We start from the raw sequence: 17,935 nt of genomic DNA on the forward strand, positions 1-17,935 counted from the left end.
CATGGTCTACACACGGTAACAGTGCTACTCCCAATGTCTACATACGGTATAGCGCTACCATCGTTGTCTAAGCTCTGTATAAAATAGTGACAAGTCCTAAATTCACTCTCTTCAAATGACAATGACGGTACATCTATCATGAAGAACACACGGGTGTATAGTGTGCTTTGGTATCTTCACATCCGCAAGCCCTTTTTGCCTTTTGTAATATTGATTTGTACATGAAAATGTTGCTTGGCCCAGGAACAATATATAATAGCGAAAATCAATCGTAACGTTACCGCAGCGGCGAAATAAAAACATAGCCTTAGCTAACGTGTTGTAATGCCGAGGGTTGTTAGCGGAACATGGGTCGGTACCTTGGTTTTATTTGTACACATTTCTCGGCAAAAGATGTGTTGAAATAGAGGAAACTAACTGTTACTCTTTGTTGAATTTTGAATGAGGGAAACTAATTATGTCTCGCTGAATCCCGCCTCTCGCCGGGCTTTGAACACGGCGGTGGATATCGATCGTAAATTCTATATGGCTCGCTCTCCACATACGATGTTTTAATGAGAAACAGCGACAACCAACAAAGCGCCGTTTCTCAGCGCTTGTATTCTCCGACAGCGGCAGGCCAGGAATGGATACTGCTTACGGACACACGCGGCTACCCCAGATCAACAGTAGGAAGGTCTTCTGAAACACGACAGCATGCAAGCAACTTCTTGAAGTCGAAATTCAAGTGATTTTAGCATTTCTTTGGAGATATGTTTTGAATTGTTGTGCATTCGAGCAGTGTGATGGCTACTGGGTAAACACGGGATGGCTCTAAAGGGAACGCTGAATACATTACAGCTGTGATCAACCACTCTCTTGTACACAGAATGACAAGCGATAGGCACCTTCAAGGTATGGTTTGGAAACATTCTATTGTTTTTGGTCCTTTAGAAGTCACAATTTTCTAAACGATGTCTGTTCTGTAATTCAGGCTATCTTGAACATTTAAAACGACGTGTTCTCTTCACCTATTCTACCCTTTTCGCCTAATATTGTTCACCTTAAATATTCAAAATTGTATTCCTTCAGAATTTTGATTTTATTACGTCATCCAAGGCGAACGTAATGGCTTCTGTTGCCGCCTGGTTACCGTTTGCCCGGGCATCGGCCATCGGGTGGGTTCCCGTGGCACAGAACCCCCTCCCCCAGCCAGTGGTGCGAGCGGAGAATAGGAGGGGCGACGAAAAACTAACACTTAATATCAGTGGCAGGAAGTTCGAAACTTGGCGAACGACAGTGGAAAAATACCCGGACACTCTACTAGGCTCTAATGAAAAGGAGTTTTTCTTCGACGATGACTCAAAGGATTATTTTTTCGACCGGGATCCGGAATTTTTTCGACACATACTTAATTACTATAGAACAGGGAAATTACATTATCCAAAACATGAATGCATATCGGCATACGATGATGAGCTGGCTTTCTTTGGGATCATGCCGGACCTTATCGGTGATTGTTGCTACGAGGATTACCGGGATAGAAGACGGGAAAATACTGAAAGACTTTTAGATGATCAAAATTCGGAAAACGCGGACCTAGATCCAGCCAGGAACCTCAGGGAGCGGCTATGGAGGGCTTTCGAGAACCCCCACGTTGGCACTGCAGCTTTGGTATTTTATTATGTCACAGGGTTTTTTATCGCCGTATCCGTTATGGCCAACGTGGTTGACACCATACCATGTGGTCAGAAACCAGGGACGGACGAAACTCCGACTTGTGGAGTACGTTTTAAAACCGCTTTTTTCTGCTTGGACACTGCTTGTGTGATGATCTTCACGGCTGAATATCTTCTGCGATTATACGCTGCACCTGACCGCTGCAAATTTATGCGGAGTGTTATGAGTGTCATAGATGTGGTGGCTATTCTTCCATATTACATTGGGCTTGTAATGACAGACAACGATGACGTCAGCGGCGCATTTGTGACACTTCGAGTATTCCGAGTTTTTAGGATCTTTAAATTCTCGCGCCATTCACAGGGATTACGAATTCTTGGATATACTTTGAAAAGTTGTGCAAGCGAGTTAGGCTTTTTGCTTTTTTCGCTGACTATGGCTATTATTATCTTTGCAACAGTGATGTATTACGCGGAGAAGAATGTACCCAACACAAGATTTACCAGCATTCCATCGGCGTTTTGGTACACAATAGTTACTATGACAACGCTAGGGTAAGTACTATAGTCAATACATATATTCTATTTTTATATCACAGTCTCCTCATATCGCATTATGTATATATTTATATATACACCTGTAAGATGTACGTAAATCAACTGATACTTTGGGACTATTCCACTGTGTTAGTTTGACGCCATTCCTGGTTCTATTATCCTCCAGACATAACCGGATTGTTGATCCAGACTGGTTTGCTCTTTATAGAATGATTATACTGTTGGATAAAAAGAAAGTATGCTTCATATCACACGAGTGCGCCGCCCGCAGACTTTGTTAGAATATACAACAAAAACTATCGTCACACACTGTAAAACCCACGTATATACATAAAATGACGAAGTGTTCTTATCATTCAATCTACGACATTCGGAATGGCAAGGCAAGAACAGAGAAACCGTCTTCTGACGTAACAGTCGTACAGGTCTATATATAGCTCACCGTTTCGATCGATAAAAGGTTACTATCACGTGATGACTTTATTGTTAAATATCCGCATGTTGATGCGTTACGCCGCTAATTAAAATATGATACACCCAAGTTACCATGGTAACATTTAATGAAATTTTATTTTTCAATGATAATATACATCACTTCTATACTTGGTGACGTCAGTGTGACATCACAAAAAAAATCACCAGGTCACAATGGCGTCAGCGACATCACACGCGTGCTGTACGATTGGAATAGGTTTATACAATACTGTCGCACAGAGGACTAGCAGGAATCGTTTATATATATACATATACACAGCGATCGATAATATTCCGTCATTGACACACGTACACTATCTTCGACAGTCACACCGAGAATTACTGCCAAGTCGGTCACATATTTGTCAAATGGTCAATATGGATGATGAATATCAACCTTGCATCCAAAATAAACCTTAACTATATATATCTCGCGCGCTGTAGACCAGGTAATATTGCTTTGTACCGACTGACCGAGAATTTCAACAAAGGGATATTGACGTGTTGAAGTGAGTTGTTACAATGCTGTGTACAAGTTTGAGGCCTCCAACACGTCATATCGTGCCAACCAGGTGGCCTGGCAACCTTCAAAACCACGTGCACGTGCGCGCGTGCTGGCGTAGGAGAGAAAATGTTCACTTTGTTGCATGTGTATACACTGCGCATAATATGACGACATTTATAATTATCAAAATAATTGCTTCTCAGTGCACACAAATTTAAGTGTGTAATTTTTAGTTCCAGATATCATCGAAAATACCTTGCATTTCAATTGCTATGTTGCCTTGGTAACCAGGATGATTGTTATGCGAGCAAGTGTGTGTGGTATTCTGATTGGGACCCAGGAATGATCAGTGGTGTGTACCAGAAGGGTTTTAGAGGGAGGGGTAAGGGAAACTGTATCAACCAGTAACCCCGGTATACATTAGGTCCATAGTGCATGCCAAACGTCACTGACATGCCTGTTAGCTGTACTGCTAGCACAATACTGACATGTCGGCAGGTTAAACTTTTCTGCTTTTTCTACTGTTGTACACAGATTCACACTAGAAGCGTAAATAATAATGCATGTTTAGCGAGGTGGTTCTGTATCAGTAATTGTAGTACAAGATAGTTCGTATGACTTTCATCAAGATTAATAAAATATCATTATTGAATCATCATGTTCGTGTGAAAGGGATATCTCAATTCCAGATGAAAGATTATTAAATTTGCAAAAATGAAACCTGAAGAATGTTTGCAACTAGATAATCATTCCCCGAGGGTCGAGATCCGCTATCTCACCAACAAGGGAATGAATTGTTATTTTTGCTTACCCCTACTGACCTTCTTTTGACCGAGTTTTTATCCGAACTCTGTGTATCGAGGACATGCATGACGTCATAGATGTGAACGGATACTCTCCTCCCCCCTTCCCCACCCCCTTGAGAAACTAGAAACTGGCCTAACCCCCTCCCCCTTTTTGTTGTTTTAGAATGAGATTCAGGAAGTCATTGATAAAAAATAGGTGCCGAATCATGGGACGTCATGATTCAGTATCAATTACAGAAATATAAAGCTGCAGATATGGTATTGATTGGATGCATTGAATAATGTGTTTAGCGTTCATGAGGGTATAAATGCAAATCGGTTGCATTCATTTTACGGAATATGTGTGTGTTGGTGAGGGGGTTTCTTATGAAATGATATAATTTACAGCCTTATGAATGTGATTTTATATGGAGCCAAGATCGGCTTATTCAACCTGAGATGAAGACCCAGAGTATCGTTCGAAGAAAGCTACCGTAGCCATTTGTGTTCTTCAGGAGCTGGGAATCTGGCCGTTGTATTCTCTCTTAATTGAGTCATTTGACAAAATACCTCACCTCAGTTGCTTGGCATGCGACGGACCTCCTGTATGTTGTTCAGTAAGGTTTCCACCTCCCACGAGATGACGCCACCTCAAAAGACCTTGTCTGTAAACGAGGCAATAAACCCAGTAAACAAACACTTTCTTTGGGTAGGTATGAAACAGAAATGTGTACATGGAGTTTGACATAGGCGTTTATAATAAATAGCACGTAAGTCAATGGATTGTTCATCTGAATACAGGGAAATTCAGGTTATCAATTCAATAACACGTTGGACTCCGCAAATCCAATTCCTACGTCATTCATATCAATTCATCAAAGCGTTTCGATATGGAACGTTCAGAAATATCGACAATAATCAAAACCAACACCAACATCTCACCACGACCTCCATCACACATCTCACAATGACCTTTATCACATATCTCACCACGACCTTCATCACATATCTCACCACGACCTTTATCACACATCTCACCACGACCTCCATCACATATCTCACCACGACCTTTATCACACATCTCACCACGACCTCCATCACACATCTCACCACGACCTTCATCACACATCTCACAATGACCTTCATCACACATCTCACAATGACCTTGATCATACATCTCACCACGACCTCAATCACACATCTAAACACGACCTCCATCACACATCTCACCACGACCTCCATCACATATCTCACCACGACCTTTATCACACATCTCACCACGACCTCCATCACACATCTCACTACGACCTCCATCACTCATCTCAACACGACCTTCATCACATATCTCACCACGACCTTCATCACATATCTCACCACGACCTTTAACACATATCTCAACACGACCTCCACCACACATCTCACCACGACCTCCATCACACCTCTCACAACGACCTCCATCACTCATCTCACAACGACCTCCATCACTCATCTCACCACGACCTCAGTCACGCATCTCACCACGACTTCCAACACATATCTCACCAAGTCTCCTTCACACATCTCACCACGACCTCCATCACATTTCTCACCACGAACTCCATCACATATCTCACCACGACCTCCATTACTCATCTCACCAAGACCTCCATCACTCATCACACCACGACCTTCATCATATATCTCACCACGACCTCCATCACTCATCTCACCACGATTTTCATCATATATCTCACCACGACCTTCATCACATATCTCACCACGACCTCCATCACACATCTAACTACGACCTCCATCACACATCTCACCACGACCTCCATCAGACATCTCAGAACGACCTCCATCACACATCTTACAACGACCTCCATCACTCATCTCACCACGACTTCCATCACACACCTCACCAAGTCTCCATCACATATCTCACCACCACCTCCATCACATTTCTCAACACGACCTCAATCACTCAACTCACCACGACCTCCATCGCATATCTCAACACGACCTCCATCACATATCTCACCACGACCTCCATCACTTATCTCAACACGACCTGCACCACACATCTCACCACGACCTCCATCACACCTCTCACAACGACCTCCATCACTCATCTCACCACGACTTCAGTCACGCATCTCACCACGACTTCCAACACATATCTCACCAAGTCTCCATCACACATCTCACCACGACCTCCATCACATTTCTCACCACGAACTCCATCACATATCTCACCACGACCTCCATTGCTCATCTCACCAAGACCTCCATCACTCATCACACCACGACCTTCATCATATATCTCACCACGACCTCCATCACTCATCTCACCACGATTTTCATCATATATCTCACCACGACCTTCATCACATATCTCACCACGACCTCCATCACACATCTAACTACGACCTCCATCACACATCTCATCACGACCTCCATCAGACATCTCACAACGACCTCCATCACACATCTCACAACGACCTCCATCACTCATCTCACCACGACTTCCATCACACACCTCACAACGACCTTCATCACACATCTCACCACGACCTCCATCACATATCTCACCACGACCTTTATCACACATCTCACCACGACCTCCATCACATATCTCACCACGACCTCCATCACATATCTCACCACGACCTCCATCACATATCTCACCACCACCTCCATCACATTTCTCAACACGACCTCCATCACTCAACTCACCACGACCTCCATCACACATCTCACCACGACCTCCATCACACCTCTCACAACGACCTTCATCACACATATAACCACGACCTCCATCACATATCTCACCACGACCTCCATCACATATCTCAACACGACCTCAGTCACGCATCTCACCACGACCTCCAACACATATCTCACCAAGTCTCCATCACACGTCTCACCACGACCTCCATCACATTTCTCACCACGACCTTCATCATATATCTCACCACGACCTTCATCACATATCTCACCACGACCTTTATCACATATCTCACCACGACCTCCATCACATATCTCAACACGACCTCCATCACAAGTCTCACCACGACCTCCATCACATATCTCAACACGACCTCAGTCACGCATCTCACCACGACCTCCAACACATATCTCACCAAGTCTCCATCACACGTCTCACCACGACCTCCATCACATTTCTCACCACGACCTTCATCATATATCTCACCACGACCTTCATCACATATCTCACCACGACCTTTATCACATATCTCACCACGACCTCCATCACATATCTCAACACGACCTCCATCACAAGTCTCACCACGACCTCCATCACATAACTCACCACGACCTCCATCACACATGTCACAACGACCTCCGTCACACATCTCACCACGACCTCCATCACATATCTCACCACGACCTCCATCACACATGTCACAACGACCTCCATCACATATCTCACCACGACCTCCATCACATAACTCACCACGACCTCCATCACATATCTCAACACAACCTCCTTCACACGTCTCACCACGACCTCCATCACACATCTAACTACGACCTCCATCACACATCTCACCACGACCTCAATCACATATCTCAACACGACCTCCATCACACATCTCACCACGACTTCCATCACACATCTCACCACGACCTCCATCACACATCTCACCACGACTTCCATCACACATCTCACCACGATCTCACCACGACCTTCATTACAATTCTCACCATGACCTAACCACGACCTCCACTCAATATTAAGAATTGAACTACATCAAATAGCGTCGTTTTCCTTATTGTCTGTATTCCTGTATATTTTGATATTGATGCCTTTCCCCTACCCTAAAATCTTTAATACATTGGCATATCATTTCATCACTTCTTGCCCCTCCCCCTTGCCCTTTCACTCCTGTGCCCTTCTCCTCCCACCCCTTACTTCCTCCCATCCCTTCTCCACCGTTTTTATCGAAGCCATCCGTTACCATCTAAAGCACTAGGCGTACTGATCGATATATTTAGGTATGCAATAAGCACCAGTTGTAGTTCTGATGTTTGTTCAATTTGCATCCGGTACTGATATAGTGAGTGTTTACCTGTATCGTCAGGTATTCGTGTCATTAATTGATAATTTACCAGTACTATGATCAGAAGGTAATGGATAATTGATCGGCAACGCTTCAATTTGAGGAATGGATGTTAGTTGTTTCAGCTATGCAACAGATGCCTTGATCCTGCCTTAGCTTATCAGCATATTTAGATACACATTACAATCATAAAATTAATTTAGGATTAAAAATTCAGTTTGAAAACATATGTTGTCTGATTCACAATCATTTTAGGTGCGTAAAAATATCATACCATTTAGTAATGATGTCGGCAAAATTCTGTTGAACGTCTGGGTTAAAACTAACGTTAAGCTTAGAAGGCTTTCAGCACTGCGCGCAGGTATATCGATCTGACGCGGACGCTATTGTGTGTGTATTCGGTATTTTTGTAACACGCATAAAATAAGATGACTTATTTATTAATTATTTTACTCTGCTTCACAATATATGGATTAATATTTTAGATATGAAACACATGTTGAAATTATTCCATGACACGTGTACATGTTTACACCCGGGTTACAGGTGAACCATGGTGATGTAGATTTCACTATCCACGTTACGCCCGAGTATCGAATGACGCTGCAATGTACAACACACACGTCTGTAGATGTGGTACCGAAGTCCTTCTCAGTACCACTACAGCAGTAATGGCAGATGTCACTGATTAGTACAATAGTATAAAAAAATGCACGGAGTCGGTTGAAGCTGTACGCCTACAACATCTCGGTGTTATTCTTGGTTGTAAGAGGCTGCAGTACATTGCCTATCTGACTGTGTACTGTGTGTAATTAGTTGTAGTTGATCAGCTACTATGCACTCACCACGTGTGTGTATAACAATGATCCACTCCTATTTCACACCGAAACACTATTTACCCTTTGGAAAAGTAGAACATTGTCTGTAAGCTGTAGATAATTTGAATGATTTCACAAGGAATGTGCATTAAATATATACATATATATATTCAATTATGCAAAAAAGAATTCTAATATTCAATACTTTTGAAAAACATATCACGTTTTAGTTTTGAAATTTTGTGGTAGTACCACGATATACCTCGATATAGGGATGACATTCATAGTGGATGTGAATGCCATGACGTCGTCATTGTGATGAAGTTACGTTTGTTGAATACGTTGAAAAAAACGTACGGTAACACACACCAAATGTTAAATCTTGATAAATTGTAAGTTACTTTTTCCGTGATGTTAGTCATAAGCATTGAACTGTAATCGGTTGGTATTCACTACTGCTATAAATGCCTCAAAGAAAAATAATATGAAGTGATAAGAGTTTCGTTCAGTAGATAAGGTTTCACATATGCCCTTTTATAATACATAATACAAAAAGCGTCACGTGATGCAGACGCCCCCCTCCCCACCTCACTCTAATACTCTCCGTTAATGAATTGCCCTTAGTTTATTACAAGACTTCTCCAGACTAGTCATGTAGACTGGCAAAATAATGCATCGCAATGGAAACTGACAACACGCGCGCCACCTGTAGCCCGTTCAGACATTAATGGGTGTGTCAACAGCAGACATCGAATCAATCGCTGGCGATTTGGCACTCTTTGTCGTGGATTTTGTTTTCAATGCCACTGTGGCGGGCTTCTATACTAGCAATTGTCATTTCCTGCATATCTTGAGTCAGTAGCCAAGGGACGATGGCGTGACTGATCCCATACAGAATCCACTTACTATCATGGGTCGATTTTCTATAAGGCCCGAGAGATATATATGTATATATAAAAAGCACAAAACACGATAGTCCCTGAATGTGGTATATATGTAAGGTAGTTGACTGTAACACAATAATGCCAGCTGTTCATACCACTAATGACTGCGACAAAAACATTCAACATTTCCGCCAATTTACATAGTTATATTTTTTTTTATCGGAAATCATGAAAAAGACTGGATTGCTTTAATTAACTTTTTTAAAATGCGTTTATGGGAGATGTGATATATATATAATAGGGTATGACTATATGATATGTGATATATAACATGGTACAGTTATGGGAGATGTGATATATAACAATGGTATAGCTATGGGAGATGTGATATATTACATGGTATAGCTATAGGAGATGTGATATATAACATGGTATAGCTATAGGGGGTGTGATATATAACATGGTATGGGTGATGTGATATATAACATGGTATAGCTATGGGAGATGTGTTATATATATAACATGGTACAGCTATGGGAGATGTGATATATAACACGGCATAGCTATAGGTGATGTGATATATAACATGGTATGGATATATATGGTACATGGCTATGGATATATAACACGAGATGTGATATATAACATGGTATAGCTTTAGGAGATGTGATATATAACATGGTATAGCTTTAGGAGATGTGATATATAACATGGTATAGCTATGGGAGATGTTATATATAACACGGTATAGCTATAGGGGATGTGATATATAACACGGTATAGCTATAGGGGATGTGATATATAACACGGTATAGCTATAGGGGATGTGATAAATAACATGGTATAGCTATGGGAGATGTGATATATAACATGGTATAGCTATGGGAGATGTGATATAAAACACGGTATAGCTATGGGAGATGTTATATATAACACGATATAGCTATAGGGGATGTGATATATAACATGGTATATGTGATATATAACTATATGTGATATATAACACGGTAGCTATAGGAGATGTGATATATAACATGGAGATGTGATATATAACATGGTATAGCTATGGGAGATGTTATATATAACACGATATAGCTATAGGGGATGTGATATATAACACGGTGTAGCTATAGAAGATGTTATATATAACATGGTATGGCTATATGATATGTGATATATAACATGGTACAGCTATGGGAGATGTGTTATATAACATGGTATAGCTATGGGAGATGTGATATATAACAATGGTATGGGAGATGTGTTATATAACATGGTATAGCTATGGGATATGTGATATATTATATGGTATAGCTATAGGAGATGTGATATATAACATGGTATAACTATAGGGGATGTGATATATAGCATGGTATAGCTATGGGAGATGTGTTATATATATAACATGGTACAGCTATGGGAGATGTGATATTTAACATGGTATAGCTACGGGAGATGTGATATATAACACGGCATAGCTATAGGGGATGTGATATATAACATGTTATGGCAGATGTGATATATAACACGGTATAGCTATAGGAGATGTGATATATAACACGGTATAGCTATAGGGGGTGTGATATATAACATGGTACATCTATGGGAGATGTGATATATAACATGGAATAGCTATGGGAGATGTGGCATATAACACGGTATAGCTATAGAGGATGTGATATATAACACGGTATAGCTATAGGGGATGTGATATATAACACGATATAGCTATAGGAGATGTGATATATAACATGGTATGGGTGATGTGATATATAACATGGTATAGCTTTAGGCGATGTGATATATAACACGGTATAGCTATAGGGGATGTGATATATAACATGGTATAGCGATAGGAGATGTGATATATTTCATGGTAAAGCAATGAGAGATGTGATATATAACATGGTATAGCTATGGGAGATGTGATATATAACATGGTATAGCTATGAAGATATGATATATAACATAGTATAGCTATGGGTGATGTGATATATAACATGGTATAGCTATAGGGGATGTGATATATAACATGGTATAGCTATGGGAGATGTCATACATAACATGGTACAGCTATGGGAGATGTGATATATAACATGGTATGGGTGATGTGATATATAACATGGCATAGCTACGGGAGATGTCATACATAACATGGTACAGCTATGGGAGATGTGATATATAACATATATAGCCATAGGGGATGTGATATATAACATGATATAGCTATAGGGGATGTGATATATAGCATGGTATATCTATGGGAGATGTGATATATAACATGGTATAGCTATGGGAGATGTGATATATAGCATGGTATAGCTATAGGAGATGTAATATATAACATGGTATAGCTATGTGAGAAGTGGTATATAACACGATATAGCTATAGGAAATGTGATTAATAACATGGAATGGCTATTGGAGATATGATATACAACATGGTATAGCTATGGGAGATGTGATATATAACATGGTATAGCTATGAAGATATGATATATAACATGGTATAGCTATAGAGTTGTGATATATAACATGGTATAGCTATGGGAGATGTGATATATAACATGGTATAGCTATGGGAGATATGATATAAAACACGGTATAGCTATAGAGGATGTGATATATAACACGGTATAGCTATAGGAGATGTGATATATAACATGGTATGGGTGATGTGATATATAACATGGTATAGCTTTAGGAGATGTGATATATAACATGGTATAGCTATGGGAGATGTTATATATAACACGATATAGCTATAGGGGATGTGATATATAACATGGTATAGCTATAGGGGATGTGATTTATAACATGGTATAGCTATGGGAGATGTGATATTTAACATGGTATAGCTACGTGAGATGTGATATATAACACGGCATAGCTATAGGGGATGTGATATATAACATGGTATGGGAGATGTGATATATAACACGGTATAGCTATAGGGGATGTGATATATAACACGGTATAGCTATAGGGGGTGTGATATATAACATGGTACAGCTATGGGAGATGTGATATATAACATGGTATAGCTATGGGAGATGTGATATATAACACGGTATAGCTACAGAGGATGTGATATATAACACGGTATAGCTATAGGGGATGTGATATATAACACGATATAGCTATAGGAGATGTGATATATAACATGGTAATGGTGATGTGATGTATAACATGGTATAGCTATGAGAGATGTGATATATAACATGGTATAGCTATGGAGATGTGATATTTAACATGGTATAGCTATGTGAGATGTGATATATAACATGGTATAGCTATGGGAGATGTGGTATATAACATGGTATAGCTATAGAGTTGTGATATATAACATGGTATAGCTATGGGAGATATGATATATAACATGGTATAGCTATGGGAGATATGATATATAACATGGTATAGCTATGGGAGATATGATATATAGCATGGTACAGCTATGGGAGATGTAATATATAACATGATATAGCTATGGGAGGTGTGATATATAACATGGAACAGCTATGGGAGATGTGATTAATAACACGATATAGCTATAGGAGATTTGATTAATAACATTGTACAGCTATGGGAGATGTGATATATAACATGGTATGGGAGATGTGATATATAAAATGGTATTGCTATGTTAGCTGTGATATATATGACACGGTATAGCCATAGTGATAAGTGATTTGGTCATGAGAACAGGTTTGGTCATTGATTAGTACGGCCTCCCGATGCATGCTGGGCTTGTGTTTATATTGAGTGCCGGTGTAGAGAGAGTTAGCAATATGTTCGTGTAGGCGTCTTTGTGATAGTTTGGAACTAAAGATACCATTTTATATTTGAGAAGGACTATGCTATTCCGATAGTCGAATCTATACAAAGAGGTTCACGGACGATGATTGTATTGACGGACCTTTTAAAGTGTCATCACACTGAAATGTCATAACATGGACATGTCAGTATGACACTCCGCCCAGTCACATTATACTGACAACAAGGGCGCCAATAGTACCAACACACTGTCATAACCTGGACACGTCAGTATGACACTCCGCCCAGTCACATTATACTGACAAGGGCGCCAATATTACCATAACACTGAAATGTCATAACCTGGACACATCAGTATGACACTCCGCCCAGTCACATTATACTGACAACAAGGGCGCCAATAGTACCAACACACTGTCATAACCTGGACACGTCAGTATGACACCCCGCCCAGTCACATTATACTGACAACAAGGGCACCAATAGTACCAACACACTGTCATAACCTGGACAAGTCAGTATGACACTCCGCCCAGTCACATTATACTGACAACAAGGGCGCCAATAGTACCAACACACTGTCATAACCTGGACACGTCAGTATGACACCCCGCCCAGTCACATTATACTGACAAGGGCACCAATATTACCATAACACCGAAATGTCATAACATGGACATGTCAGTATGACACTCCGCCCAGTCACATTATACTGACAACAAGGGCGCCAATAGTACCAACACACTGTCATAACCTGGACACGTCAGTATGATACCCCGCCCAGTCACATTATACTGACAAGGGCACCAATATTACCATAACACCGAAATGTCATAACATGGACATGTCAGTATGACACTCCGCCCAGTCACATTATACTGACAACAAGGGCGCCAATAGTACCAACACACTGTCATAACCTGGACACGTCAGTATGACACTCCGCCCAGTCACATTATACTGACAACAAGGGCGCCAATAGTACCAACACACTGTCATAACCTGGACACGTCAGTATGACACTCCGCCCGGTCACATTATACTGACAACAAGGGCGCCAATATTACCATAACACTGAAATGTCATAACCTGGACACATCAGTATGACACTCCGCCCGGTCACATTATACTGACAACAAGGGTGCCAGTATTACCAATACACTGAAATGTCATAACCTGGACACATCAGTATGACACTCCACCCGAACACATTATACTGACAACAAGGGCACCAATAGTACCAACACACTGAAATGTCATAACCTGGACACGTCAGTATGACACTCCACCCAGTCACATTATACTGACAACAAGGGTGCCAATATTACCATAACACTGAAATGTCATAACCTGGACACGTCAGTATGACACTCCACCCGGTCACATTATACGGATGACAAGGACACCAATATTACCATCACACTGTCATAACATGGACACATCAGTATGACACTCCACCCGGTCACATTATACTGACAACAAGGGCACCAATAATACCAACACACTGAAATGTCATAACCTGGACACGTCAGTATGACACTCCACCCAGTCACATTATACTGATGACAAGTGTGCCAGTATAACCATCACACTATCATAACATGGACACATCAGTATGACACTCCGCCCGGTCACATTATACTGACAACAAGGGTGCCAATATTACCAACACACTGCCATAACCTGGACACATCAGTATGACACTCCGCCCAGTCACATTATACTGACAATAAGGGTGCCAATACTACCAACACACTGTCATAACCTGGACACATCAGTATGACGCTCTGCCTGGTCACATTATACTGACAACAAGGGTGCCAGTATAACCATCACACTGTCACAACATGGACACATCAGTATGACACTCTGCCCCATCACATTATACTGACAACAAGGGCACCAATATTACCAACACACTGAATGACACTCCGCGCGGTCACTTCTCATAGTGACAAGAGGTTAACTAATCCTTGTGAGTTCCACCTAAGACAGCATGATCTACAAGAAGGTAGAACGTAACGCCGTTGTGATGATTTAGTTACGTCACAACATGGACACAGAACCCATAGTCTTCTTCAGTTCGTCGAACGTTCAACGCTAAGATCAAAGGTAGCGTTTTACAGACCAATGGGAATTTTAGGAAAGAGAGATATAAAGATACCATGTTTGGCGGCGTCCTACGATCGTGGGGCTCGCAGATACTGAAGTCCCACCAGCTGAACACAGAATAGTGTCACATTAAACATTACAGCCACTTATTAACGGTGACACCCTTATATTCAGAAGACCTAAAAGTCCGAAGGCCCAATAGTCCGAAAGCCCAATAGTCCGAAAATGGTTACGATATTTTTGTTTCTTATTTAACTGTAAATGAAATAATGACGAAATTTAGAGAGAAAAATAGTTAAGTAACAGAAATCTTCCTAACATTTATTACAGGATTTGGCACAAAAAATCGCGAGAAAAAAAATCGCCCTATTCTTTTATCTTGTACTATAACAGTGAAGTGAAAGGCGACTTATATTTGTAAGCGACGGGAACATTAACAGAAATGGCGCGAAAAAAATGTAGAAGAAAGCATGCAAGGTGAACAGTACGGGGAATCCGACTTACATGAGCGGCGAACATGGCGCGAGATAAAAACCTATTGGACCTTCGGGCTATCGGGCCTTCGGACTTTAGGGCCGTCGGACTATTGGGCCTTCGGAATATAAGGCGGTCACCCTTATGAACACTATTGGAAAAGCAAAAGACATGCAAGTTATTACATATTAACGCCTTTCAGAAATAAATTGCATTAGTTATAGTGTAAACTAGATTCTAACAATGAATTAAACTGCATCATGCAGCTGTCTCGTTGTTCTAGGACTCCTTAGTTCTGCCAAAGGCTATTACTTTGACGGTAGAATTAAATGTATAGTATTTGAAATTTTGAAACGCCATATCAACGTTCAATTAGTCTAAAAGTAATGTCATATTACGAAAAACGCGTGTGTAGTGAGGAGTAGAGAAATCTGTAAATAGAGTGCTATAAAATAGAGGATTATGATATCAATTTAATGGAAATAGTTCACAGCAAAGCAAAGTACAAAACTAACAATGCTGACTGCAGATAGAAATAGCATACTACACGTGCATGAGTTTACATGTCGACTACAGTAAACCTGTGTAACAGACTGAACCATCTCTCAGGTGGTCTGGCATGGCTCCCTCCCCTAAACCTGTTATTCACGGGAACAGGTATTGTAAATGTGGATAAGTTCACGTGTTCACATGCAGCGAATGGTAGAAGACTAGGTCTGGCTATCACGTCATACTAAACCACTGTTTCTTTCTATGACAAAAGAAACGAGGAAAGTATTGTTCAGGTGTATGTTCATTTATTCTATTGTTCCAGTAAAAGATTTCCTATATCCCTGTTATATAACTCATGACCCTCCCCTCCCAACTCCAACCCCAAAACCATCCGCAGCTTTGTCGTATGGCCTGACATTACTATTAATGGACCTAGGCATTCATTTTTGACAAAAGTATTTCTAATGTGTGTGGTAAAATTTTAGATTAGATTGCCTCTGATCGATTAGTTGAATATAATATTTTTCATGAAAAAAAAACTATTCCTGACCTTTGGTTTGTCTTTCAAAGAATCGATGGGTTTTACAGACAATGATCATATGTAACAACTTTATCAAGGAAGTATTCAGACGTTGTAAACATACTCGATATTATATATGATGTGTGCTGTTTATCAGAAAACCAATAATTGACACGAGTCAGTGTAAGGATTGAATTAGGAAACTTGGGTATAGAAAGATAAGATAAACGATACACAACATGGTTTATCATTGTAATAGGTAAATATAGAAAAGGCACGAACTATTCATCCAGTTATTTCAGAGAAGCAAACTTTCGCCAAAAGCCATGGAAATGGATTCTTAAAAGGTCAACAAATTCAGCGGTTTGAACCCTGAATGTTCGATCACCCTGTAACGGAATTTTTCAAGTCAAAGAGAACCCGAAACTAGAATGCTTCAGAAATACCGAACTTCCAATGTATAATTAAACTGAACTGCACAAACACGTTTAAAAAGCAATTTTCGAAGCCGTGAGGCAAAGTAGAGCCTTCTTAGTTTGTTATCGATCGGAGAATTACTGCAGGCGATACTGATAGAATAGATAAATGTCAAGGTCGAATATAAACCCCGCCCCTGTCACCTGATTGGCTCTTTTTGTGTGCTGTGATGATATTTCCAACGTAGAATTTGATTGGTTCATTGTGATTAGAAATCGCTCTTAAACAATTGGTTTATTTTAAAGACTTAGCTCTGAGATTATTGGTCCGTAACGATAAGAAAACAGATAAAAGATTAAATTCTCAATTAAATTCCTAATATGGAGTAATCTTATGCCCT

The 17,935-nt window shown here is 40.5% G+C and overlaps 1 protein-coding gene across 2 annotated transcripts in view; it reads left to right on the forward strand.

Annotated features, from left to right (window-relative positions):
* Positions 1 to 388: 388 nt before the first annotated feature.
* LOC132548026 (potassium voltage-gated channel protein Shal-like) overlaps positions 389 to 17,935 on the forward strand; it is an 82,432-nt gene continuing 64,885 nt past the window's right edge. For both annotated transcript variants that reach the window (XM_060211846.1, XM_060211845.1), the window contains exon 1: positions 389 to 2,213. In XM_060211846.1, coding sequence (XP_060067829.1) covers positions 1,108 to 2,213 — 1,106 coding nt within the window. In that variant the 5' untranslated portion in view covers positions 389 to 1,107. The remainder of the gene's footprint in view (positions 2,214 to 17,935) is intronic.

This window comes from Ylistrum balloti, unplaced genomic scaffold, assembly GCF_031769215.1.
Source record: "Ylistrum balloti isolate Yb309-2 unplaced genomic scaffold, AGI_CSIRO_Ybal_v1 Utg369998, whole genome shotgun sequence".
NCBI classification, from domain to species: domain Eukaryota; kingdom Metazoa; phylum Mollusca; class Bivalvia; order Pectinida; family Pectinidae; genus Ylistrum; species Ylistrum balloti.